At 35.9% G+C, this 26,855-nt stretch overlaps 1 protein-coding gene across 2 annotated transcripts in view; it reads right to left on the bottom strand.

Moving 5' to 3' along the window:
• MCU (mitochondrial calcium uniporter) overlaps window positions 1–26,855 on the bottom strand; it is a 202,178-nt gene that overhangs the window by 27,925 nt on the left and 147,398 nt on the right. For both annotated transcript variants that reach the window (XM_079137123.1, XM_079137122.1), the window contains exons 2-4: window positions 22,662–22,731; window positions 4,004–4,174; window positions 2,833–2,937 (exon numbers count right to left, since the gene is read on the bottom strand). In XM_079137123.1, coding sequence (XP_078993249.1) covers window positions 2,833–2,937; window positions 4,004–4,174; window positions 22,662–22,731 — 346 coding nt within the window. The remainder of the gene's footprint in view (window positions 1–2,832; window positions 2,938–4,003; window positions 4,175–22,661; window positions 22,732–26,855) is intronic.

Here is a 26,855-nt window from a genome sequence, read left to right on the forward strand (position 1 = left end):
GGTCAACTGTTAAAATGTTAGCAATACAAAAGCAAATCTAAACAGAATGAATTCTTTAGGTATTGCACAAAAACACTGAGTATAACAGGACCTGTACTTCTGTCATTTTAGAGAATTTCTAGGAATAAAGAAGGATAACACATAAGCACAGATGACAGCTAGCAATCCCTGGTCGATATGTTCAGTTATTCCAACTTAAAATCTGATTCAGTGAGGTCTTATTATTGAAAGTATACTTTTCCCCATCTAGTTACCCGACTCAACCAGCTGGAACAAAGAAGAGAATCTGGTCTCTCAACAACCAAATGCTATCAGTTAATAGTTTCGTTCACTCAACATGGAAGGATCACCTGAGTTGACAGGGAAGACAAGTCACAGAGCTCAAACAGAACTGAGAGAAGAGACAGACCACTTCTGGTTGGTTGAGAGCCAGAGGAAGAAAGAATAGAGTCATTCAAGATGTCATGGAGGAGCTGACATTGATGATTCTGACATGAGAAAATAAGGAATGGGGAAGTGGGAGGAAAAGGCATCTTAGACAAAGGAATGGTGACATTTCAGAAAACAGCAAAGCAATACAGAAAGGAGGAAAGGCAGACAACTGGAAAGAGAATGACCAGACTACAGAGGTACTTAAAACTTAGGCCTTTACTCACAACTTTTCCTATTTGGGCTCATATGATCCTCCTGTCTCAGCCTCCTGAATGCTGGGACTGCAAGCATGCGCCACTAGGCCTGGCTAGATCCAGTTATTAAAAGCAGATTTGAAAGCAAGAGAGTCCTAGAAGGCTGATGGAAGGCATAGTGGCAATGTGGAAGCAGTAGGAAGTGACAGTGAATATCAAGGGCAAAGAGAGAAGTGATCCAAAAAGATAAAACTCAAAATGATATTTTAGAGGGTTATTTAGCATCCATACTGTGCAGAGCCATATTGGAGCTTAGGATGAAAAGAAAAATGGTAATATTGACTCTTCTAAATTTTTATATTTTACTTATCATGGATTTTTTTTTTTTTGCACTAACTTTGTTTTTGATTTTTAAGTAGGAAATGGCACATCCTGTAGCTCCATGGGTCACTGAGCAGGATGATCACTCTAGGCCTGCCTGGGCAACATAGAGATGTGAGAGGGTCTCAAAATAGAAAATAAAAACTGGCTAGGGATGTGGCTTAGTGGTTAAGTGCCCCTAGGTTCAATCCTTGGTACTAAAATAACAAAAACAAACCCTCCCCCCAAAAATATAACCAAAACAAACAAACATAAAAGGGAAGAAATTTTAAAAAAAGGGAGATTAAAATATTATTTATCTTGATTATTAAAGACCAAAGACACTATTCTTTTAAAATTTGTACCTCAGGTTAAGTACCTTACTTTTTTCATACAAAAGCATACATTCAAAAGTTCCTGATGACTACTATTGTAAAAAGGGTCCTTTTTTACTTTATGTTGGTGCAAAAATGATATGCATTTAGTAGGAGCCACATTTTGAATTTTGACCTTTTCCTGGGCTAGTGATATGCAACGGATATATTCCTGTGATGCTGGGTGGCAGCAGCAGTGAATTGCATCCCCCCAGTCAGTCACGTGATCACAAGGCTAAATAACCCACACTCTACAGTCTATTGCGTTGTTGTTTTATGGATATTGTGTTTGGGTTTTTACATCCTGTTGTGTCTAAAACGCCCATCTGTGTGTGCACATGATAGTCAACATTTTATTATAAAGCATGATTTGTGTTAGATGGTTGTGCCCAATTGGAGGCTAATATGCATGTTTAAGGTAGACCAGCTAAACTGTGATATCCAGTAGGTAGGTGTATTAAATATATTTTCAATTTATAGTATTTTCAAATTTTGATAGGTTTATAAACCCCACTGTAAACCAAGGAGCATCTGTACAATAATTGACTTTCAGACTGCTGAAGATTAAGGCACTTAAAAATACATAAATGAAACATGTTATATCAAATGGGAATTTTTAGTATCTTATTTCATATTCTTTTCAAAACAACAGAGTTCAGTGCAGTGGTGCATATCTATAATCCTAGCTACCAGGGAGGATGAGCAAGGAGGATGGCTAAGTTCTAGGTCAGCCTAGGCAACGTAGAAAGACCCTGCCACAAAAGAAAAATGAAAAGCGTTGGGGATGTAGCTCAGTGATAGAGTGATTGCCTAGCATGCCCAAGCCCCTGGGTTCAATTCCAAAAAAAAGAAAAAAAGAATAAAAAGATTAATGCCAGTTACAATGTTTAAGAGAACATGGAAGCCTATAACCAATTTTTTAAGACTTTCCTCATTATTATTTTGTGGTGCTGGGGATAGCAGCCAGGGTTTCATTAATACTAGGCAGTGTTCCACCACTAAGTCATATCCCCAGTCTCCTTAAATTATTATCATTATTATTATTTTTGTATGTGTGTGTGGTGCTGGGATCAAACCTAGGGTCTTGCACATGCTAGGCAAATGGTCTACTACTGAGCTACATCCTGAGCCATCTTGTATTATTTTAATGTTATAAAAATAATATGGTTGCTAGCCTTTATGGAGGGAAGGTGTTTGAGTTAAGCAGAATATCCATTTATGTGAAAAACTGGCAATACCAGATAACAAAGCATTCTAGAATCTATGTGCAATCTAAGTGGTTTTACTGTACTAGCCAAGTGTCAGGTATTCAATGAGCTCTTCAAGTGAAATAGAGTCTATCACTATGTAACTTTCAGTATTCTTTAAATATGTCTATCTCGAAGTTATCCAGGGGAAAATAAAGTTCTTCCCAAACACCCTTCCTCCCTTCCTATGGCCTCATGAATGGTACTTTTTTTTTTTTTTTTTACCTCTTTTTGGTGGTCGTACATGATATGTTAAGTCATTAATGACCAGTTTAAAGTCATCAAGGAGGAGTAGGTCTATTCCTGTTGAGGCAGCAACTCGAACACCATCTGTGAAAATTTTAAATGAAATTTGTCATATGCCCATAATTATTCAAGAATGGTCAGGAAAAAGCAATCCTCAAAGCAGATTTTAAAAATGATCTCTTCCCTTCTAAACTTCAATTGATCTTTTGGTTCATATTCCAGTTCTAGGCTCAACAAAGTTTAGATTATCTGAAGCTCTTTGCCTCTGAGATAAAGATTTAATAAAATGCTTTTCCTGCAACTGTATTAACAAGTGAAATAATTTCAGATTATATATTTTAGGTGTCCACTGGACATCTAGGGTCATTGAGAGAGATGTATGGACTTTTTACATTTGTGATGGAAGCTGGCTAAGTTAATTTAAAAAAAAAAAAACCAATGTGTCTAGCATATGGTGCTTTTCTGCATACTCATGATTAGTTGCTAATTGATTCAGCAGGGATGGATGATATGGTGAGTTAAGTACACCAAGTTGGTCTAATTACATTACTAGGTGAATTAGGCATATATTTAAAATACTTAAACAGAAATGTGGCAATTGTTAATAACTGGTGAATCCAGGTAAAGGGTAAATAGGTTTGAAATTTTTCAAAAGAAAAAAATTTAAGGCACTTAAAAATAGTTAAATTAAACATGTTATACCAAATGGGAATTTTTAGCGCCTTATTTTATATTCTTTTCAAATTGTATACTCTATTTATGTGAAAAAAAAAAATCTAAAAAGAAGATCTAATATTTCTCCAGAGATGAGGGTTCAACTACTAGGAAAATTTATTCCATACCAAAAGTACTGACAAAAGGTCTCAATAACATAAAATGTGATTTGACTGCTCATCCTTGCCCACGGCACTATGCGCGAGGTGCTGTGGAATGAGACTCCCTCTGCATGTACATTTGCTAAAACTGAGTAACTATACCCTGAGAACTACTGGGAGAAAAATCCATCTTTTCTGGCACTTGCTAAGCAAAAAAAAATGTCTTCTAAAATTGACAGTATGATATACTTTAGTAGTGACCTGTGTCTGTGCGTCCAGGAATAGTTTGGGGAGAAATAAGAGTAGGTGAAAATTAAAAATGAAGGTGACAACACCTGGTGAGTAGATTGCGACTCTGTCGATTCCCCGATCCTCTTCTTGCAGTTGTCGTAAAAACACACCAACGGAGTCGGAGATAGGTTTGAGTGTGAACTGGCAGCGTTCACGCCGGGATGGTAGTCTTACAGATATCACTGGTAACCCATTTTGATAAACCACTGTCACATCTGAATGAAAAAGATACACAAATACATGATAATTAAATTATTATATAAGTTAAAGCCATATCACTACTATTTTTTACATGGGAGTCTATTATTATTAGTGTGGCTTAAAATGTTTTCAGAGAATGTTTAAGAATATGACCTTTAGCTTTAGTTGTAGGTTAGACAGGGAACTGGCTATGGAAAATCAAAGAGACCTAAGGAATTTATTTTTGGGATATGAAAAAACAAAGAAACAAACAAAAACAGGCATGGAATTGTCTTTTGGGTGTCAAACAGAGGCATTCCCAGGAAAAAGAGGTTGAGTTCTTGGCACTGGTGAATGTAAATCCTGGTTCCAGTAACATTTTATGAAGTAGCCAGAGACTGCAGGGCCAGACTCCACAGCCTTTAAGAGGTGGATCTTGAGCTACAGAGCTTTAGAAAATTGCTAGGGAATGATATCTTCTTAAACTACACTGATAAGTAAGACTCTTGCTCAAGGACATAAACTCATTATTTAGAGTACAATATTATTCCAACGTGCCTAAGAAGCATTCTCTTATACAATGTGGATATTGTGATATTATGACATATGATATTACCAAAACCAACTCCTTTCAAGTCCTTTGGAACATCATCCTGAGCTTAGCCAGAAGGCATAACTCAACTATTCAGGATTTTATAACAAAAAGTTAGGAAGGAAAATATTATAAGTTATAGAATTAAAGGGATCTTCTATAATAGAATGGCAAAAAAATTCTTATTTCCTTTTTTCCTTAGTAGTCTTGATTTACAGAGTCTTAGTAAAATGAATGTCAAAATATCCTTTCAGAATAATTTTCAAATGAATTTTTAAAATAAAGTTTTAAACCAGAAATTTTCACATAAGCAACTAAACATTAAAAGTTGCTGTTAGCATAAAGAAGAAAAAAAAAAAAAGAGGCTTTGGGGTGAAACTTGGGGTTGAATCTTGGCTCTGTATCTTTAGGTGTTTATGTAAGCTCTCTGAGTCTCACATTTTCACATATAAAATGGGTTTAATCACTTAATCACCGAGCCACTGTGAGAAATAAATGAAACGAACCATTTAAAACAGCATACAGCCTGATACGTAAGTGATAATGTTTCTTTATTTGCTCCTTTTAAGAATTAAAAGGGGCTGGTGTTGTGGCTCAGTGGTAGAGCACTTGCCTAGCATGTGTGAGGCACTGGGTATGATTCTCAGCACCACATATAAACAAACAAATAAATAAATAAAAATAAAGGACCAATGACAGCTCAAAAATATTTTTAAAAAAGAATTAAAAGGTACATTCTATCATGCACCTGTAGATTCATACCCCTCAAAATTAAATAGTTTACAGGAAAAGTGAGATTAATTGGTCTGGAGATTCCAAAAGCATCAAACTTTCCATAGTTGTCATTTACATCCTATTTCCTTGCCCATCTAGTAATTTATAAGGCTAACAGTGGATTAAAAAAACTTCACTCTAGAACCTTTCATGATTTGAATTTTAAAATAACCCTAATGAGATAGAGTTTGCAAATAACAAAATACATTCTTCTTTTTTTGGTGGTTCTGGAGAGTGAATACAGGGCCTTGTACATGCTAGACAAGTGCTCTACCAACTCAACAATACCTCCAGCCCTAAAAAAAAAAAAAAAAAAAAAAAAAAAAAAACTCTTATTTTAAATGGACATTTGATGAGTTTTGAAATAAGAATTAAGATAAAGAACATGTCTATTATTCCCCCAAATTCCCAGAGTCAATTTCAGCTAATGACCTGATTTTTGTTACCACAGATTATATTTGATTTTATAGCATTTTCTGTTAATAAAAGCACACAGCATGTAACCTTTTGAATCTGGTTTCTTTCCCTTAGCATGATTATGCCATTTGTTGATGTTGTATGTAACTACAGCTCATCTGTTTGTATTACTGATTAGCATATCTATGTGTAGACATACCAAAATTCTTTATCCATTCACCTGTTGATAGGACATTTGGGTTGTTTCTAGTCTTTGGTTACTATAAACAAAGCTTTTATGATTATTTGCTTAGAAGTCCCTGTGTGGATGTTTTCTTGATATGGATGGCCCTCTGTATCTAGCCGATTCAACCAAATGCATACCAAAAATATTTGGAAAAAAACTGCCTGTACTGACTTTTTTCCTTGTCATTATTCCATAAACAATACAGTATAACAACTATTCACACAGCATTCACTTTGTATTAGGTACTAAAAGTAATCTGGAGATAATGTAAAGTATAATATAAAGGAGGAGATGTATAGGTAAGAGGCAAATACCACACCATGCTACAAAAGGAATTATGCATCTGTAGATTCTGGCGTCTCAGAGACTTCCTGAAACAAATCCCCTACAGAACACAGAAAGGACTTTCACCTTCCTTTTACTTTTAACCTGTCCATGTCTTTAAATCCAAAGTGGGTTTCCTATGTAAAGCATTTGGGTCTTGCTATTTTATCCAAACTGACAATCTCTGAGTTTTAATTAAAATATGTATAAAAATGCATTCAATGTAATTGTCAGTATGGCTAAGCATACCCTCTTGCTGCATACTTCTGATTTGACTTAACTGTTTTTCTACTTTCCTCTGTTCATACCCTTTTTTAAAGATAAACTGAATATTGTTTATGATTATGTTAATCTCTACTATTGGCTTTTAATTATACCTTCTTGGATTGCTTTAAATTTTTTTAAAAAGGGTAATTATCAAGCAGGTGTTGGCAAACTCTTTCTGTAAAGGGCTAAGTATTAAATATTTTAGATTTCACAGATCTTGGGATCTGTTGCAACTACAAACTTCCACTGTGGTGCAAAAGCAGCCATGCGCAATACGTAAATACACACAGCTGCATTCCAACAAACTTTCTTTACAAAAAGTAAGCAATGAGCTGGTTTGGCTTGTGGACCATGATTTGCTGAATCCTGCTTAGGGTTTACAATATACAATGAACTTATTATAGTCAATCTTCAAATGACACCCAGTCACTTAAGGTACAGTGTAGACATTTAATATACTTCCATTTCCCCTGCTACATTCTTTGTGCTACTATTCTCAGACATTTTATTTCTACATATATTTTTTTAAAATATTGTTTTAGTTGCCAATGGATTTTATTTTATTCATTTATTTATACGCAGTGCTGAGAATTGAACTCAGTGTCTTGCACATGCTAGACAAGTGCTCTACCACTAAGCCATGACTCCAGACCTCTACATATATTATAAACTATATAACATTACTTTTGCCTTGACAACTGATTATTTTTTGCAGAAATTTTTAAATGGGAAAGAATATCTTTTATATTTATCCTTTGATACTGGTCAGCCCTTCTGTATAAGTCTAAAATTTACTTCTGGTATCATTTTCCTTCTGTCTAAAAAATTTCCTTAAATAATTCTTGTTGCACAGATATGCTGACAAGAATTATTTGTGCTTTTGTATGTCTGGAAAAGTTTTTATTTCACCCTTATTTTTGAAAAACAGTTTTACTACACAAAAAATTCTAGCTGACAGATTTATTTTCCTTTTAAGCATTTTTAAAAAACTCATGACATTGCCTTTTTTTGCATGCACAAGTAAAGAAGTTTGGCATATTGTTATCTTTGTTTCTCTATGTAATTTGTCCTTTTCCTCTGCCTGCTTTTCACATTTTCTCTTTGTTAGTGGTTTTCAACAACTTTTATTTATTTATTTATTTATTTATTTATTTATTTATTTATTTATTTATTTATTTATTTATTTATTTTGGTATTAGGGATTGAACCCAGGGGCTTTCTACCACTGAGCCACATCCCCAGTCCTTTTTATTTTTTTGAGACAAGGTCTCACCAACTTGCTGAGGCTGGTCTCCAATTTACTAGCCTCCTGCCTCAGTCTCCCAAGCAGCTGGGATTATAAGTATGTGCCACCAAGCCCAGTGGTTTTTCAACAACTTAATTATGGTAGGCTTTGCTTTACTTTATAATTATTCTGCTTGGAAACTGTTAAATTTTTCGGATCTGTGGGATTAGAATTTTCAACAAATTTGGGAAAAATCTAACCATTATTCAAAAGTTTTTCGATTCCCACTCCTCCCAGGGTTCCAATCATACTTATGTTAGAGTGTGTGATGTCGTCTCACAAGTCACCGAGGCTTTCTTCATATATTTCAAGCTTTTCCCCCTCAGTTTCATTCTGGATGGTTTTAATGCTATCTACTTCATATTCACGGAACTTTACTTCTGTATTGTCTAATCTTCTGTTTCTATCTTCATGGTTTTTCATTGCAGATATATTTTTCATGTCTATAAGTTCCATTTTTTTATATTTTCCATTTCTTCCCTGAATATAAAGATCATAGTTATAATAGCAATTTTACATTTTTGGCTGTTAATTTCATCATCTGTGTCATTTCTATGTCTGTTTCTATTGACTGATGGGTGAGGCGTCTTTTCTTGCTCCTTCATATGCATAGTCATTTTTGGTTGCTGGTTACACATTTTGAATTTTACCCTGTTGAGTGTTATATTTTGTTATGTAGGGAAATTACACATATATTATATTGGTTCTTTCAAGACTTCAAAAATCTCTTTCATGATAGAGGTAAAAAGAGTCTTTTATTCTAGGACCAATTTGGCCCCACCTTCCAGGTGCAGTTCTCGGGAGTTTCTTTCTTTTTTTTTTTTTTTTTAGTTCTTGGAGTTTCTACTGAAGTTCCCTGGATTTTTAAAATTTGTTCTTTTTCATTAAACATGACAGTAGAGCGTATTTGGACATATCATACATACATGGAGCATAACTTCCCATTCTGTGGTTGAACATGATGTGGAGTTACATGGGTCATGTATTCATATATGAACATGGGAAAGTTATGTCTGATTCATTCTACTATCTTTCCTAATCCTATCCCCTATCCCTTCCCCTCACTCCACCCTGTCCAATCTGGTGAATGCCTGAATGTTTGAAGGTCCCTGTGTTTAATGAGGTTTCTCCCCTGGGTTGGATCCCCAGCACCACATTAAAAAAGAGTAGACTTTTCAGATAAACAGCCAAGTGTCTACTCTAGCTGAAGGAACGAAAATGATGTCTGGCCCTATAGAAACATTGAGATTTATTCATTTTTACAGTTCCTGACAAATGAATTTCCTAGGAAGTTGTTCTAGCCTTGTCTTGTGGTTTAAATTTTAGTCAAAGCCTCATGGAATGCAATGCAGATTTCTGAAACTCTTCATAGTTCCTTCCTTTCTGGATTTTTGTCCGACAAATTCCAGGTACATTGCTGTTCATAAGCTCTAATCTTTGTTTCTTCATTTCATCTAGGGGGCTGGGCTCTGTTTCCTATCCTTGTTCTGCGTAGTGGTGCACGCCTGTAATCCCAGCAGTTCTGGAGACTGGAGTAGGAGGATTGCAAGTTCAAAACCAGCCTCAGTAAAAATATCCAGACCCTAAGCAACTCAGCAAGACCCTGCCTCTAAATAAAATATAAAAAAGGCCTCGGGATGTGGCTCAGTGGTTGAGTGCCCCTGAGTTCAATTCCCAGTCCAAAAAAAAAAAAAAAAAAAAAAAAAGTGCCTATCTTTGTTCTGCAGCTTGGAAGCTTCCTCAGGCTGTAAGCTGAGGTAATGTAAGGGTCAACCACTTCTTTACATTTTCTTTGGGGAAATCACAGGATTGTGCTGCCTATTGTACAGTGTCTGAAAATAGTTGCTTCTGATATTTTATCTATGTTCCAGTTGTTTGTAGCAGGATAGAAATTTCCAAAGAAGTTAATACTTCATGAATACGGGATTTGAATTTTTACATAAAACCTAGAAGAAGCAAAGTTCAGACTCTCCATTGCCTTGTTCCTTCCAATGGCATTATTTGTGTTTCTTAAGGAAGAAGAGGTCAAAATAATAATATGGCTGGTCATGGTAGTGCATACCTGTAATCCCAGAGACTTGGGAGGCTGAGGCAGGAGGATCTCAAGTTCAAAATCAGCCTCAGCAACTTAATGAGGCCCTAAGCAACTCAGTGAGACCCTGTCTCTAAATAAAAATTTTAAAAAAAAGGGCTGGGGATGTGGCTCAGTGGTTAAGTGCCCTGGGTTCAATCCCTAGTACCAAAATAATAACAACAATAAATAAAAGTAACAATAACAACTTAATACACAGCATGCAGTATTTGAAAATTTGCAATATTTCAAAGATCAGTCACCTTTCTTCTCTAAAGAACCTTAGAAATAAATCCAGTGCTGAGTCCCTCATACATGAATATTTCTCTCTTCTATAGGTTTTAATAATGGTGGGGTCATAAAATTAGGTGATTATTATTTACTTGGTATTCTTTTTTACCCTGATTATCGTCTTTCTAACTACAACTAACCACAGATCTCCAGAAGTAGAGAGAGATGAATTTAAATAAAATATAAGAATTTGTGAGTATTAAACACCTAACATTGGGAAGACTTCACTAAAACACCAGTTTCACAGGTAAGTGCCTAGGGGTCACTGTTTTAAAATAACTGAGAGAAAGTCAATAGAGAAAAATGAAGGTCTTTTGTACCCAGTTGAACTTCGTCCTTTAAAGAACATGAAGACTTTCAAAGGAATGAAATACGAAAGCTTTGAGCAACTCTACAGGAGTAACACATTTTCCAGCTGACAAACCTTTATTATAATACTGCTTTTGAAATAAATCCCCAGGTCATCTTCCCACACACTAGATTGTAATGTAAATGTTAAATTTCTTGGCTTGCAACCAAAGAATAATTACCAAAGTTCTCCAAGATTAACAATATATAAAATAAATGGCTGGTTGAAGTGAACAGGCACAATAGGCATTTACCATAATGACCTTGTCAGCTCCTGTTCTCCAGAGCCAAAGTCTTTTTAAAGTGTAAATTGCATCAAGCTGCTCTTTGGTTTACATTTTTTGATCTTTTGCTTTGATTTCCATATCAAAAAATAAGAATAAGTATGTTCATCAACAACGTTCTTCAAAGCAATTGAAATTGCAAGGCATCCGACAAGAACACTGAAGAGCCGGAACATGACAACATATTTAGGTATAAAACAGAACGCCACGGGATTATGAAAACCGAGGAGAGCAGTGCAGGGGCTATAAACACTTGGGAGTGAAGAAGGAATGTGTCTTTAAAAAATGCCTTTAAGGCACCAGGAGTAGAAAAATAGGCATAAAAGCTGGGTGTGGTGGTTTATATCTGTAATTCCAGCTGCTCAGGAGGCTGAGGTTCAAAGTCAGCCTGGGCAACATGTATGTCTCCCTGACATCCCCCCTCCCCACACACAGAAAGGAAGAAAGAAGAAGGGGAGGGAGCAGGAAGGGAGGAAAGAAGGACAGAAAATATTAATAAAATATAAATGCTTGTGATTCAGTCAGATGTTTAAAAAATGTTTGTAAAAACACATAGGGGGGTTTTGTTACTGTTCAAAATAATGGGTGAAATCTCCACTAAAACCTAAATAAAGGGTGAAATCTCCACATCACTTTATGAACGTCAACTGTTGATATCTTGAGGCTTTGTTGTGAAAGGACCATGGTAAAACAAGGAGGTGTGCATGGGATGTTACCTGCAAAGCTACGTGGAGTTGAACCTTACATATGATGGAAGATTTCAGTGAGATTATCATCTCACTATTGTCTGTTTCTCCACATACTTCCCCCAGTCTTTTGGAACTATTCTAAATCACCAATGTATGATGTAATCATACAATTTCAGTGCTAGAAGGCCAAAGAAATCATATAGACACTCTTCTTTTACAGCTAAGAATAAATCCAAAAAAACACAATATTGGTCTCATCATTTGACTAAAAAATCTTTTTCTTTAAGGTGAGATATGACATCAGGTTGCTGTATCTAGTGGTAATTTTAGCCCTTAACTTGCTTACTTTAGCAGCATCTAATGATGCTAACTATTCCCTCACTTTATAAAAAAACTTTCCCTTTGGCTTCTATAATATTGCACTTGGTTTTTCTACCTTTCTGTCTAGAACTTCTAATTTTCCTTCATCAGTTATTCTTCCTCTATTTATACGTTAAAAATGTTCAAAAGTTTTGTTTCAGGCTTCTGTGCTTCTCAGTCCACCTACTCTCCAGGCAATCTCATATCCTTCCAAACTATCAACTACCCTATAATGCTGATGATATCCGAAAGCTGCATTCAACTGTCGGCTGGACAGTGAGGCTCCCACAGGCACACCTCAAACTCAAAAATCCTAAAATTGAACCTATCTTCCCCTGACTATTTGTAATCTCACTCAATAACACTACCATTATTTTTTGCTCAAGCAAGAAAATTACCTACCATCTCTGACTGTTCTCAGAGATATGACCTGGTGTTCTTCAAATTTAACCAGCTGTCATGCCTTTTCATACTCATTCTAAAACCTCTCATCCCGCCAGTGCTTACTACTCCCATCCTCACTGTCTTACTCCAGCCTAGCACCACCTTTTCCGTCTATCCTCTGTGTTGTACTTACAGAGTCTTTGCTTCATTCTAGCCTTGCTCTGTTTCAATTATCCACACTGAAGCAGCGTGATCTTTCTCCAAAGAAAACCATGATCCTGAAGTTGGAAGATGCTATTTACCGTTCCCATCTCACACACACACACACACACACACACACCTTGTATGTAAGTAGGCAGGCACACATGCACACACACACGTATTTCTCAGTGCATAATATATATTACTGTGATAGAATGAAAGAGAAAGTATGGTGGTCCATTTTCAGAATATAGTGTTTAGTCTTAATTGGGAAGTAAGATTCCATCCTAGCCATTTTAACTATACCCTTTCCCTTTGCCCTCCCTTATTTTAAAATTAGCCAATTGCATAGGCTACGCGGGAGCTGCTCCTAGCACAGCAAGGGGCAGTAATGCGTTAGGAATAAAAAAGGCGGACTGCCTGCTTGCTAGCTAGGTCGGCAGAAGTAGTTTGCCTTGCGATCGGAGCACGAGTTTGATTCCTCACACACCTGGTATTTCTAACAATAGCCAGCCTCTAAGATGACTCTCCATGACAGCTATCTTGCCAGTGGGCATTCACACCCTTATGTAGTCTCAACCCACATCAAATCAGAGCCGCTCTATATAACCAGAGGAACAAGGGAGAAGAGGTGGTATGTAACTTCCAAGGCTATGTCATAAAAGACTATGGCTTCTTCCTTGTTCTCTTGGATTACTTGCTCTGGGGGAAGCCAGTCACCATGAGGACAAACCTGCTGCACTATAGAGAAGCTTATATGAAGTGGTGCTTCTATCAAGACTCATGTTAGTGAGCTACCTTAGACCTGGATCCTCTAAGCCCCACCAAGTCTTCAGTTAATTGGGTCGCTAGGTGGCATGGGACTGCAACAGTGTGAGACTCCAAACTTTTCAACTAAACCTTTCTCGAATCCCTAATCCAGGGAAACACAAGTGATAATAAAGGATTGCTGTTGTTAAGGTCCTTTGCAGTAATTAGATATACAGTATTAAATAACGACAGTACATACTGCACGGACATTCTTTGTATAAATGGTCACATTGTACACAACCTTACACAACCTGCCTTCTATGCTCATCATTGTGTACAGATTTATTCAAGCTGAATCACATTTATATATTATTCACTTAAAGTCTGATACAGAATTTTATTATATTAATAGATTATTTATCCATTGAAAACCCAGATTTTCTCTATTACATAAAAAGAGAAGTCTAAGAGTTAGCAACACTATTCAATGTTTTTAATTTCTTAAGTGATTCCCACTTTTCAAATTATGTGTTTTACACTCACTCCTTGAGCCACCCAGAATTCACATTTGTGATATAGTAAAGCCAATTATAATAGCACCATTTATCGAATAGTCGCTCTTTCTTCTCTGATTTACAAAGCCGATACTATCACATATCAACTTTTCATATAAATAAGATTTATCTCTTTTGATCCAATACTCTCCCTCCCCTCCCCTCTTTCTTTGTATTGGGATTGAATCCAGGGGTACTTAACCACTGAGCCACATCCCCAGCCATTTTTATTTTTTGTTTTTAAAACAGGGGTCTCACTAAGCTGTTTAGGGCCTTGCTAAATTGCTCATGCTGGCTTTGAACTTGTGATCCTCCTGCCTCAGCCTCCCGAGCCAGTGGGATTACAAGTGTGTGCCACCACACCTGTCTCCAAGAATCTTTATTGCACCAATACTTCATTGTTTTGATTATAGTTTCTTTCTTTCTGTTTTATGAGAGCATTATAATTACACATTTTGGATTTCAGCTTAAAAAAGATGTTTTAATATGTGCTTTAGGTAAACCATGTCTCCTTTGTTTTTCTATTTTGAATTTATCTTAGTTGTTTGTATAGTTTTATTCTTTCATATGAATTTTTAAATTCATGTTGAGTGTTAGATTAGCAATGGATTGAGTTTACATACTCATTTGGGGGAACTGAATAATTCTTTGTAATGCTGTCATGTTCATTAACATGGTATAACTCCACATTTATTCCTACTTTCTGTGTCCTTCAATATAGTTTATTCTTCTTACTGTCTTACCTTTCTTTACTAGTTTCATACCTAGAAACTTCAAATAATTTATTTTTAATAGTAACTTCTATATTCATAAATGTAATTCAAAAACTCCATTTTTTGTTAAAATTACCATTTTAATAGAACTACTTATGTTGATGAAGATAAAAAGCTTCCTTGTACATTATACAAAAATATCCTCAGAATATCTCTAATTCATATATATAAATAAAATGTGCTTACTTCAAAATAACCTCAGAATAATTTACTTAAATATGTAAAAGGATTAAATTTTTGTTTATTTATAATATATTGATATACTTTTTAAAACTGTTATTCATTATTTGAAGAATAATCAGTTTGAGAAACACATGTCTTAAGTCCAATATGTGTTGCTATAACAAAATACTTGAGGTTGGATACGTTCTAAAGATAAGCGGTTTAACCACACACAATGACTCTAAAGGCTGAGGCAAGAGTTACAAGTTTGAGGTCCGCCTTGGCAACTTTGTGAAATCCTGTCTCAAAATAAAAAATAAAAAGGACTGGGAATGTAGCTCAGTAGCAAACCACCCCTGGGAAAGATGGGGCAGATGGTTCCTGCTGCACTATAATATGATGGATATCATCAAAAAGGTCAAACACCAGGGATAACCTTCCTTTATAATAACTCAGTCTTGTAATAATTAATCCAGTCCTGCAAGTCCAACACATTCCTATGAGAGCTAATCCAGTCTTGAGATACCTAACCTAGTTTCTTGAGACTTAACCCAGTTCCTTAACAAAGGCATTAATCCATTCATGAGGGCAGCAGCCCCATGACCTGATCACCTTCCAAAGGTCCCGTTTCCTGACAGCGCTGCACTGGGAGATTAAGCCTCAATAGGAGTTTTTGTGGGGACAAGCCATAGCCAAACTACAGCAATGTATGTAAATAATTAAATGAAAATGTCCTTCCATATTAATAAGTTAAAACATTAAATTTTAACTTAACTTTTAAGTTAGAAATTAACTTGAGTTGTTTGTTGAATTTGGTTGTCTGAGTCTTTCTAACCACTGATATAAATTGATTCTAATCAAATCAACTACATATTTCATTGCATACCTCAAATGAATCAGTATTTGTGCAACTGAATCCACAGAACTGTGTAAAAACTATTTTCAGGAAGTCATTGTGAGGGTTAAATGACATGAATTGTGAAAGTACTTAAAAATAAATTTTAAATATATGGCGTTAAAAATTCTCTGTTAAATAGTTGTACACTCCTTAAGCCACCTGGAATTCAGTGTGCCCATTGCTAATTCCAGTTTGTCTCTCTCTCTCTCTCTCCTCTCCTCTTCTCCTTCCCTCCCTTCCTCCTTCCCTCCCTGGAACTCAATGTACCCATTACTAATTCCAGTTTTTCTCTCTCTCTTCTCTCCCTCCCTCCCTCCCTCCCTCCCTCTCTCCTTCCCTCTCCCTGTCCCCTCCCCCTCTGGTGGTATTGGGGATTGTAGGAGGCAGAGTCCTATTGCAAGTTGGGCAAGTGCTCTATCTCTCAGCCACATCCCCAGCCTGCTATTTCTAGTTCTCTTAAAATTAGTTTCTGAAAATAATTAACTCATCATTAATGTCAAAAGTCTTTGTGCTGTGTAAAAGGGTCATTCTCTCCCTACCTTCCATTCTTCTACCTGTATTATTATAAGAATTATTAAATATTTTAATTTGGCTCATAAAAATGAAATCCTGTCCTAACATATTGTTTTGAGTTTTTTCCCCCTTAAAAATAATGTTTTTGATGGTGCTACTGAGAAATAATAACAATTATTCTTTGGTTGTTGGTCTATTTTAATTTCCAGATGGCTAAAAACTGAAAATGAGTCTAAAGTACAGACAGGAGAGAACAGTAGAAAAATTATGGTACTGGAATCTTAGATTTGATATTACTCAATTCTATCAGAAGGACACACCTTGAATCTATAATCTATGGCAACATTACTGAATACAACTGAAATTCAGTTTCCTCACCTATAATGAAAGTACACTAATACCTTACAAGACCCAAGAAGATTCAAAGAAAATTATCAACAGCCGGGTGCGGCAGTGCACACCTATAATCCCAGCACCTGGGGAGGTTGAGACAGCCTTAGCAACTTAGTGAGGACCTAAGCGACTTAACATGATCCTATCTCAAAATAAAAAATAAAAAAAGGGTCTGGGGATGTGGCTCAGAGGCAACCCTATCCTGAGTTCAATACCCAGTACTCCCTGTGAAAGAAAAGAAAAGAAAAGAAAAGAAAGAAAAGAAAAAGAAAAGAAAGGAAAGAACGAAAAAAAGAAAGAAAGAAAGAAAGAAAGAAAGAAAGAAAGAAAGAAAGAAAGAGAGAAAGAAAGAGAGAGATGGATGTATGTCTGGTTTAAAAGTTTTTCTTACTTTTTCTAAAATCTAGAGTCTAAAAAGGGGAAATTTTCCAATCATCTCTTTAAATGTCAAGAGAATAAAACTAACTTATTTTACTGAGGACAAAAAAGAAAAAAAGAATGTCTCAGTTAAAAACCTGGCTGGCCAGGATGTGGACCACAAGGAACTCTCACTCATTGCTGGTGGGAATGCAAAATGTTCTAACCACTTTGGAAGATAGTTTGTTTCTTATAAAACCAAACACATTCTTACCAATCATCCTTCTTGGTATTTACCCAAATGGATTAAAGATTCATGTCCACAAACAAATGTGAACATGGATGCTTACAGAGGCTTTATTCAAAATTGCTAAAACTTGGAGGCAACCACCATCTCTTTCAGTAGGTGAATGAATAGATTGTAGCATATCCAGACAATGGACTAATATTCAGTGTTAAAGTGAAATGAGCTATGAAAAGACATTAAGAAAAACATCTGTCCTTTTCATTTTTTCTTCCTTTTTCTTTCTTCAGATGTAGTATCACTATGTTGCCAGGCTGGTCTTAGACTTGTGGGCTCAAGCCCTCTCCCTGCCTCAGCCTCTCTTGAGTAGCTGCAACTATAGGCATGTGCTATTGCACCTGGCTAGGTGGAGAAAATTTAAATGTGTATTACTAAGAGAAAAAATCAGAAAAGGCTACATATTGTATAATTTCAACCACATGTCACATTGTTAAAGGCAAAACTATGGAGACCATAAAAAAGACCAGTGATTGCTAGGGGCTTAGGAGGAGGGAAGGATGAATATGTGGAGCACAAAGAATTTTTAAGGCAGTGAAACTACTCTGAATGATTCTACAATGACGGAGAGCTGTCTTTGCCTAAACCCACGGAATGTAAAACAGCAAGAACCCTAATCTAAATTATGGACTGTGGATGATAAATTTGTCAATGTAGGTTCATCGACTATGGCAACTCTGCCACTCTGAGGGGGAGGTGTTGGTAAAGGGGAGGATGTGAACGTGCCTGGGGGCACAGAGTGCAGAGCTATCCCTGTACTTTTCTCACAATTTTAGAATGTAAAACAGTTCTAAAAAATAGTCTTTTAAAAAAAGCATAAGTTATACAAGTTAATTTGATATTTCTTAATATTTTTGGTTAATAGACCTCTGAGAATCTGATGAAGCTATAGAGATTCCTCCCTAAGTCCTATTTCCTAAAAAAATCCAAACAATTTTTACATAAAAAATTTAGATATAATTTATTTTACTGAATTGGAAATTGAATTTCTTCATATTGCCATATTTTAAATACTTACAAAAACTGAAGACTTTTCCTCATTTTTAGACCAAAAGTAATGGTTATTTCCTGTTTGTTTGTTTGTTTGTTTGAAAAATAAAGTGTAAAAATTAAACAAATTATTTAAAACATTTTTTTGCAGTACTGGGGATGGAACCCAGGGTCTCATGCATAATAGCAAGTACTCTATCACTGAGCTACTCCTCAGTCCTTCTCTTTTCTAAGACAGGGTTGTTACTATATTATTCAGGCTATCCTTGAACTTGTGATATTCAATTCCTGGAGTATCTGGGTTCACGGGTGTGTACCACTGTACCTGGCTAGAAAATAAACTTTAATTCTGTACAAAATAATATTTCAATTATAAGGTTGCTATTATTTGGCTTTAATAAAGAAGTCACACAACAGCTTGTTTTGGGATCATGGTAACTTGAATATCATCTTTGGTATCTAAAAAGCTGTACATTGATGTTTTGATGAAAAGAAGCAATGAAAACTGGGAAAGGTATGTGGTAACAGACAATCACAGCTCCCACAGCTCACGTTGCTCCATGATGCTAGGCTAGGCTTGTATAAGGAACCTGAAGATTCTCTATGACGCCTAGAATTGAATGTATAACACTGTTTCCATCCAATATCACAAATGAAAAGATTACAAATCCAAGTTTCAGTTCTGAGGTTTTCTGAATGAGAGGTAATCTTCAAGCACTTTGAGGTTTTTCTACATGCCCACAAAGAAACTGGCAGAATTTTTCATTCATGACTAGACTACTAAGATACATCTCCCAGCAGTAGAAAGTTCACAAGGTTATCCATTTCTAATTACCTAACTCAGAGCAACAGCTTAGCTAAAGGGTTTATGATCCTTCTACCAAGCCCATAATAATGACTGTAAGGTGTTGAATGAGCAGCTTACACTCATAAAGTCCTAAATATCCCCAAGTAAATCAAGCCATGAATAAACTTCTTCTGTATTAAATTCTTTTCTCTTAAAAGGTAAATCTGTCAAAAAATCAAGCAAGCAAAAATGAATTTTATATTTTGATTCTTTCTCTTGATAAAAACCTTGTTCTCATGAAATTGACTCCTTCTGTGGTTGCAGGCAAGATTTCCTGCACGCCTGCTGGAAGTCTTCAATGCCTGTATGTGTCAATGAAAAAAAAGCAATACAATATTACAATAGGCAGAGCTGTGTCCTGGGTGAGGCAGTATATATCTCTGTGTTGCCAAGTTTGGAAGATTTACCATCTGTGCAGAGAGAACCAAGATCCTTCCAGTCAAAAAAAATTTCCCCCCAATGGTTATTTTGGCAAAGAAATTTAACATTCTTTTTAAGAGTCATAAATGTTAACAGCCTTTCTAATTTCCACAAGACAGTCACATATTAGGAATATTATGCATACTAATAGACAAAAACTAGGAACTGCTTAGTGCAAAATCAGTCATTTTATCAAATTGTATCCAGGAAAGAAATGAGGTACTTTCCAATTCCCTCAAAATTTACTTCAAAATATTGGAAAAGATGACAGCAATCCTAAACAGATTACATCACCTAAAATCTGACATAAATTTACTTTTATGGCAAACTAAGCCAGTTCAAAAAATGTCAGCATATAAAGCTTAAAAGTCTTTCAATTTCATGTGGCTGCTTTTTTTGGCAATATGAAAAGCCAATCTTTTATAAAATTCTTCAAGAAAAGGATCCTGTGATGGAATAATTTTATCTCCATTTTGGTAAGCTGAAATTTCTACTTACAAAAAAAGTCCAAAACTGGTGCTGGGGTGTAGTTCAGTGGTATAGTTCTCGCCTAGAATGCATGACACCCTTGGTTTGATCCCCAGCACCACAAAACAAACAAAAATCCAAAAGTCCAAACAGTCAGATATACTTTAAAATGGAAAAATATGTCTTCACATTTAGGTCTGTGAGAACTTTGGCACATTAAAACACGGAGGCTCTGTGTCCTATCACTTTTGGTGATTAAACAGGTTCATACTTTTCTTTTCTCTTTTGTTATCAAGTCTTAAAAGTTAGAATGAAAGATATATAGTTGTGGACTATGTCTGTGCTCTCAATATGATGATGACCTTAATATAGAATGTCCAACTGTGTGCAACAATGGCCACTTATAACATAACTTGACTTCACTTTTTTTCTCTTTTCCCCAAAAACTTTTTATTAAAAAAAATTTTTTTTTTGTAGTTGTAGATGAACAGAATGCCTTTATTTTATGTTTATTTTTATGTGGTGCTAAGGATGGAACCCAGTGCTTCACACATGCTAGGCAATGGCTCTGCCACTGTGCTCCAGCCCTCCCCCAAAACTATTTTTAAAAGTAACATGAGGCCAGGTGTGGTGGTGCACGCCTGTGATCCCAGTGACTCAGGAAGCTGAGGCAGGAAGATTGCAAGTTTGAGGCCAGCCTCAGAAACGTAGTACGTAACAATGATCAACATAGTACAACAACATGAAAATCTTCTCTAGAATATATAAAGAACCCAGAGGCATTTAAGCACTGAGCACCATCCCCAGTCCTCTTCGGTTTTTATATAAAGAACCCTTACAACTCAATGGTTTTGTTTTGTTTTGTTTTTGGTACTGGGGGTTGAGCCATGGGCCCCATGCATACTAAGCACGTGCTTTACTACTAAGCCACAACCCAGGTCCAGTTCTATTTTTTAAATGGGCAAAAATTTTGAACAAATATTTCCCAGAGAAAACAAGTGATTACTAAGCATATGAAAAGTTGTTCAATATCATTAAGCAACAATACAAGGCAAATTAAAATCATGACAAAATAATAAGGTACATCTACTATTGTCTATAATCGAGAATGCTGATCATGCCAAGTGCTGGGGAGGATGTGGGAAACTACAAAACTTCCTCGTGGAGGAAGGTAATGGGACCTGGGAGTCGGGTAGGCATAGATGTTGACAGCCTTCCTTTGGGGGTGTAATGCATCAAAAGATTGTCAGAGGGGATAGAAATACCTACTCATTAATTTGGAAAGGAGTAGGTGGCATTACAGTCATCTGGCCCTTGGCCACATGATGAGTTCTGACATCTGGGTACAACCTGAGTCTTTAATGGGGGTAAACACATCTGTCCTTTGGCTACAACAAAGTGGACTGTTGCTTTTTAATGTAATAAACAATATCAGTATGTAATTGGTACTACTTTAGCAGTTTTTAAAATATCTTCCAGAGATAGGTAAAAGAAAGTCATCTTACTATTTTCCTTGTTTTGATTTTGGTTTATTTTCTCTTTTAATCTTTCTATACTACAAACGAGTGACCACAAAAGGATATTTCCTTCATGTTTAGAGAGTTCGGCAAATAAGAACACACTGTCTAGAAACAGGTTTGCAAATATCTACACTGACAGAGGATTCTAGGATTTTCATGATTCATCTTCCATGATTTTTCAGTTTAAATTGTCTTTGTAAGTTTGCAGGATACTCCTTCAATGGTTGCCATGCTTATAAATGAATAATAATATGCTTATAAAATAATATGCTTATAAATGAATAATAATAAGGTTGAAAGTGGAATTCTAGTAAACCCAATTCAACACTGAAGAAACATATTTAACAGTCAACCTCTAAACTGAGCAGCCTAAACCATAAACGTACAATGACAGTAAAAGTTGTAAACAAGGGCTAGAGATATAGCTCAGTGGAGAGCACTAGCCTGGTACGTGTGAGGCCTGGGTTGGATTCCCAATGCCGAAATAAAAAAGTAAACATATTTCCCTCTAGTAGTATAAAAACAACCAAAGCCGAGATCCTGTAGCCAGTTTGTAGCATTGTAGACATTTACAAAGGACTGTATGTGATCCCCCAAGCATCTGTTCATCCTTTCCTACATCAAAGAAGAGAATTACAGTCCTCGGCCTAAGGGAAGAAAAAGACAAGCAAGAGCAGAGGGTATCAGACTTTGAATTGCTTCTGTCTAGGCTCTGATGCCATGATGGGGCTAGAGTGTTCGATCATCATAATGTGAAAACAGAATACCAGAAATGGTGCTTCTCTGATCTTCACATTACTATGTCCGTGGTTTTAAAGCATAAATGGACATTCAATGATCTACGAAGATTTGATGGGCCTCTTCTTTTCTCAGTTTCTCCTCTAAATTCACTAGATTGTCATCCAAATTTTATTTCCCTTCTTTAATCTTTCCTTCTATGAAATCGAATTCCACCTTACCTGAAAGATTTTGATTTATTAGTTTATATGTCAGCTAGAGAATGGGAATTGAGCAAAAGAAAGGAAAAAAATTAGACATGAAAAATGGCTTTGCCAAAACTCACCATCAGAGGGCACAACAGTACTGCAATAAACAACTCCCAAATTCTGCCAGGAAGAGAGCCTCTGGTGTACCTACAAAAACAAGACACATCTACTGTCAGGCAGAACAACACATGTTATACAAGTAAGGGCATATAGGAAATAAAAATAGCTTTTGAGTATATTAGTAATGTGCATCCATAGTAGAAAAGTTTAGAAATTCAGGTAAAAGAAAATAAAGACTTTCAAATGCCTAACATCCACAGATAATAGCAATGAAGAACTTCTTGGTGTATTTTCAAGATCATATACACATACATTTAGGTACACACATGTAGGTACAAATGTTATGTTAAAACTAGAATTATACTTGAGGAATCATTTTTTACCTGCTTCTGAAAACGCTTAGTATTGTTGTTATATGCTATCAAGTCTAAACTACATTTTCTTGCTTATTTCTCTTGTTAGCCTCCACACCTGCATTTTCTTCCTATCTCTTACCACGTACAAGATAGTTACTAAGGAGCTGTATCATGAATTTGCCATTATTTGGGAAGGTATCTGGTCTTTCTGTTCACTCTCCTTTTAAAAATATGGACAGGCAACCTCAGTTCCGGAGTCCTCACTCACCACTTCTTTGTGTTAGAAGGAAAAAACATACTCATACTCACCTTTACCACTCCCTCAAAGAGAAATGCCTCTGTGGGTGTGGATCTGGAACTAAGGTTCTATAATTAAAGCTTTTTGATTTGCCAGAAACTTTATTTATTCCTTTGTACCTTTTACTTTCCCAGATTCACAAGGTATCAAAGGAAGAAGAGAGGAAGGCGCTAACTGAAACCCAGTGTGGAAGTCTCAGAGCCTGTTATTGTCCACTGTATCAGCCCAAGGAAACGATGGCAGTGTACCCAACACAACTAGCGTGTGCCACCTTAACCTCCATCGTGGGGACATCATGAATCCCCACATCTGCCAACTGAAAAGCACATGCAGAAATGTGATGGACATTCATAAAAAATGTTAATAAACTTAAAATCACTTGAGACTTGGTCCATAGCTAATTTAGTTTTTTAGGTTTAAATATTTGATTCATTACGAATTAATTTTAGTCAATCAAGTAAAAATCCAAATATCCCTTAATGACAACACAGCTGTCCCAAATAATGAATGATTCTTTTCCTCACTCATCAGAAATGCTATCTTCATAATTTTCCAAGTACCTATATGAACCTGGATCTATTTCTGAACTTCTGTTCTATCTAGTGATCTGTGTGTGCCCTAGTAACCACATTGTCTCAACGTTCTATGATCTATTTTAATATCTGGTGGGGCTAGTTTTCCCTTATTTTTTTTTTTTTTTCGGTGTTGGGGATTGAACCCAGGACCTTGTGCTTGCGAGGCAAGCATTCTACTAACTGAGCTATCTCCCCAGCCCCCCTTGTTATTTTCTTTAACTTTTTTCTTGGTTATTATCCATTTCTCCATGTAAACTTTAGAGTTAGTTTATTTAGTTACATACACATGCACACCAATCCTATTAGTTGAAAAAAGTAACAATGGTATGGTACAGTGGTTAAAAAAGTAGAGTCTGAACTTGTCCTGCATGGGTTCAGATTGTGGCTAGTAACTGACTCTAACTGCCATCTTGGACAACTTCGTGAGCCTCTTGGTGCCCTGATTTCTACATGGAAAGATGTACCACCACTAATATCGACCACATAAAATTGTTGTGAGGACTAAACAGGTAATGCATATAAAGCATTCAGAACAGTAGCAGGCATACACTAAGTGCTCAATCAATGTTAGATACTGTTTTGAGAACACATCAGCTCCATGGATTAATAGGGAAAACCAATTATCTATATGATTTTGAGTCTTTTTACCCAACAACATTGTAAGTCTTTCCATTTAAATCTCTATTTGCATCCCTAAGAAGCATTTTAAAATTTTCTTCATATAGATCTTGTATGTTCTCCTTCCTTGTGGAATGTTCTTTGTACTGTCTTGTCCAATATAAGACAACTCCCACATTTTTTTAGTTTACATGTGCCTGTTATATCTGCACCTGTCCTTTAATTTCATTATCCTTCCTGAGTTTCTTTGTTCTAGAAATGACTGTAAATAGTTTTTTTGGTATGTGTATGTGTGTGTGTGTGTGTGTGTGTGTGTGTGTGTGTGTGTGTGTGTCAGTGGTAGTGGTATTTTTTATTGTTATTTTTTATGGTACTGGGTATTTAATCCAGGGGCACTCTACCACTGATCTACATTCCTGGCCTGTAGATCCTGTCTAGATTGCCCAGGCTGTGCTTGAACTTGCAATGCTCTTGCCTAAGCTTTCAGAGTCAATGGGATGTCAGGTGTGCACCACTGTATCCAGCTATCCAGCTAAACAGCTTTCTATGTGATCTAATCTGGAAATATTTTAATAGGAAAGTTTAGCTTATTTACATTTATTTATTTACATTCATATAATATACATGTTTAATTTTTCAGTTATAAACTTTTATGATATGCCTTTTTTGTTGCTTTCTTCTTAAAAATAATTTACTAAAATGGTTTATGCTTATTGTGTTTTAGTTATTATGCATGTATGCCTTCTGATAATTTGGAAGGTTTACTTTTTTGTTCTACTAGTTATTTCAGGTAAAAGTCAATTATTTTAAGCAGTCCTCTTATCTCTTTGAGTTTTTCTGCTACCAATCTCCCTCTTAATCACTGAACTTTAGCCCTTCTAAACTCATCCCTGTATCTTGAACACTTATACTTTTGCTTCAGAATCTTTGCATAGTTACTGCTTGAAATATTTCCAAATATTTCCTTCAAATCTAAGTGAGGCCTATTCTGGGCACACAATTTAAAATAGCGCCCCCATCATTTGGTATTCCTGACCCCTTTTATGTTGTATTCCCCCGCCTCCCATACATTTAACACCTTTGAACAAATTATTTACTTATTTGTTATGTTTACTCCATGTCACCACCTCCTCAATTCATGATGCAAAAATTTTACATGTTTTGGTCACTGACAATGCTTGACAAATAACAAGTCCTCATCAAATACATGTTGAGTAAGTAAATCTGGATAACTGTAACTTTGTATAAAATATACCTTATACTAACATATAAAAATCCTTTATCATGAGCAATGATGAACTAATAATTATGCTTTTATTCTTCCCCTTCACTATCCAATTTAGTTCATTATATTACTTCCTTGAGAATGGACCCTTCACTTCAGCCACGTATCAACTCTGAGTCCATCTACCTACTTCCCTCCATCCCAATACGTAAGTAATACATATTACTTCATGTCATTTCTGTCTCTCATTCTAACTTCCATTGATTTATATCATTCCTACACTCAAGGTTCTAAAGATGTACATTTTATTCTGTAACCCTAATACCCACATCTGTTTCAGTGTCCATTCTATGGATCGATGTACTCCACCGTCATCGCCAGTTTTTTCTTTGGCTGTAGTTTCTCCTTTAATTTCTTCATTGGCTGAACTTCTTGCAGAAGGGGCCCTTAGAGCTACATTTCCTTAAGTTTGGCATGTTAATTCCTAAATTAGTTTTTCCTTGAGGGCTTGGTCAAGTGTTACCACTGAATGTTGCTTTGGAGAAGTCTGAGGTCATCTGCTTCCTTTGGAGAACCATGCTTGACTTCTCTGTTGGAGATCTGCTACCATAGATACCATCTCCAGGTCGCCCCACACACCTACTTGACTTTTACTGGATCTGGAACCCTTTCTTTATATACTTTGATTTGGAATTGCAGAGATCTCTCTGGTTACACTAAAGATGGAGCTTATATTTCTGTTCTTTATTCTCCTTCCTATTCTAAGGTATATGAAAGAGAAGGAAGAAACTCCTGTCTTTACTGGGACATTATTAGTTTATATAGTAATTTTTTAATATTAACATTTCAAACACTCCCAGACGTACAGAGCACAGTGTGGAAATCCCATGCACCTGTCACCTGCTTCAATATTTTATCTTTTTTTTTTTTTTTTTTTTTTTTTTTAATTCCAGTAACTTGGGAGACTGAGCCAGGAGGATTACAAGTTTGAGGCCAACTTCATCAACTTAGCAAGACCCCCAGCAACTTAACAAGATCCTGTCTCAAAATAAAAAAATTAAAAAGACTGGGGATGTAGTGTAGTGGTAAAGCACACTGGGTTCAAAACCCAGTACCAAAAAATTTAAAAATTAAAAATT

The sequence above is a fragment of the Sciurus vulgaris genome (assembly GCF_902686455.1).
Source record: "Sciurus vulgaris genome assembly, chromosome: 4".
NCBI lineage: Eukaryota > Metazoa > Chordata > Mammalia > Rodentia > Sciuridae > Sciurus > Sciurus vulgaris.